General features: G+C 38.7%; 1 protein-coding gene across 1 annotated transcript in view; it reads right to left on the minus strand.

Annotated features, from left to right (window-relative positions):
- LOC101854985 (SET and MYND domain-containing protein 4) overlaps positions 1–2431 on the minus strand; it is a gene marked incomplete in the record, with an annotated part of 23048 nt that overhangs the window by 4174 nt on the left and 16443 nt on the right. Inside the window, 2 exon segments of the mRNA XM_005110300.3 lie at positions 1288–1406; positions 2248–2321. Of these exon segments, the coding sequence (XP_005110357.2) occupies positions 1288–1406; positions 2248–2321 (193 nt within the window).

Raw genomic sequence — 2431 nt, forward strand, 5'->3', positions numbered from 1 at the left:
AGGGAATCAGACTTACTCTGCTCACCTCTCTAGCTTCAACAGCACAAGGTCTGCTTCGACTATCAAGGCACCCCGGAAATAGCGGGTCACAAGAGTGTGAGAAACATACAAAAGAAGTAGAGGAAAATGACGATAGTAAGGATTAAGAAAGAAAAAGCAGCAGTTCCCTGTTGTAGTTCAGGCACAGTTATGAGCATGACACTGTTGGATCAGCCCAGTTACAATTCTACTGTGCATTAGAACAAGAAATGTCCCCCCCTTTAGGAATGGCCTAAAGACACTTCAGTCAATGGCACCACCGCCCGGGGGAGGGCAGGGCTGGTTTCTCATTTCTAGATACGTGTCATAACAGGGTGGAATCATTATCACAGGTGCTTGTAAATTTTTTTGGGAACATACGAAGCTATTGATATTATCTTAGTTAAAGCTTGTCATTTATTTTACTTTTGATGGAAAAAAATATATATCTACCTTAAATAGAAGTAGAGATACTTGCAAATGAAGAAAGTGGTGTCAGAGGTAAAACAACCGAAAAAATGTCTGCCAAAGGTTCCTGAATTACAAAGTTTGAGCATTCTTGGAAACCGAAAAATTAAATTTTTGTGTGCTTTTGATCAACATTTTGAAGTAAAATCCACATAAAAATGTGTTTAGCCATAAACGGAACCTTAAAAAAAAAAGCCCAACTGAAGGAAAAATGTCGGTTTCTTCGATTTCATTAATTTGACGAGCACCTGATTTCACCACGATGCCTCACATAAATAGCTGTATTTGTATAGTAAAGTGTGCACATGAAGAATTCAGCTGGAGGAGGAAATCTTTTCATTATGTACGAATTTTGCAACAGACATATTTTGAATAAATACAAAGAACAGGTGTGAGAAAACATTCAGAACCTAAAAATCTGTTCGCTGTTTGCATGTCTTGCTATGTGTGTTTGTTCACTATGTGTGTACAAGACTGTATATATGTTTTTTGCTAGAGTTGCTAGACTAAAAATCTATATAGAGCTATATAGAGTCTAAAAACACAAATGGTTTTATCAGACTTTTGAACAAGCTAACAAGCCTTTAGTTTGACACCGAAGTCAAAAATAAATAAATTCTACCTCTGGGCAACGCTTTATTGATCAGTTTGATGCGAAACAAGCGTTTTTAAAAGCGTAATATTTGCAACATGTCGGGTTGCATTTCCACAAACACTAGAAAATTATGCGGAAATGTGATTCTAAATTGCATGGTTAACTTAAAAGAGTTAAGTTATAAAGTAGAGATTAAACATCCTCACCCCAAACCGCTGGCTAGAGACGTCGCCCTGAGCGCAGGCCTCGCAGAGACAGTCAAAGTGGTACTGAGACTTGAGCACCTCTTGTCTCTCCCCTGTCCTCATGCGGCAATAGTGGGGACCTGAGCAATGTAACACATTGGAAGGAAAAAAATTGTTTCTTTGTTTGAGTAAGTTTTAGCAAGTATTTTACGGTACTTGGTATACAATTAGGAAATACAAGTGCCGAAGATTAGAGGTGTTACAAGAGAATAGCAAACACAAAAAAGAAGGAGGGGAGATAAGGACGATAGATGTTCGATAGGAAAGAAGGAGCAAACCACACCAGAGCACCAGCCAACCACCCATTGTTTGAGGAAAGAGAAGCATGTCGATAAAATAATATTATTTAGTGCTGGGGTAAAGGTAAGACAGACAGACAGAGATAATAGAGGGAAAGTATGAGCTACCAGTGGCGACCTCCAATCACCCACAGAGTGTAAAAGTGGCAAATAAGATGAGATACTAAAAAACAAATATCTAGACAAGCATTTGACAGAAAACAGCTCAAACACAAGAAAAAAGCTTTTGAACTTTAGTTTTAGAAAAAGTGTTAAGACACTAGCGATACAAATTGGTCATACAAGTGCCGAAGATTAGAGGTATACCTAGAGAGTAACACCCAAAGAAAAGAAACGGACAAAAAGATCCTAGACGCTTTAGTTTTAGTAAAAGTTTTACGGCACTTGCAACACAATAAGGTCATATAAGTGCCGAAGAATAGAGGAGTTAGAAGAGAGTAACATACACAAAAAAAGGAGGAGAGATAAGGTCATATGAGCGCCAGAAGATTAGAGGCGTTACAAAAAAGTAACAAACATAAAAAAGAAGGAGGGGAGATAAGGACGATAGATGTTTGACAGAAAAGAAGAAGCAAACCACACCAGAGCACCCGCCAACCACCTACTCCTACAAGCTACTCACCGTAACAGTTGTAGATCTCATCTCCCTTTTTGACATCTTTGATATTTCGAACTATCAAAACGTCACCCATGAAGCTGCGAAACAAAACAGAGAGACATACACACACATATAATTAGTGGCACTGAGCTCTTATTGTACTAAGAAGCTGGGTGATAAATGGCACAAGGAGAGAGGGAGGGGGGGG

Source organism: Aplysia californica, unplaced genomic scaffold, assembly GCF_000002075.1.
Source record: "Aplysia californica isolate F4 #8 unplaced genomic scaffold, AplCal3.0 scaffold00872, whole genome shotgun sequence".
NCBI lineage: Eukaryota > Metazoa > Mollusca > Gastropoda > Aplysiida > Aplysiidae > Aplysia > Aplysia californica.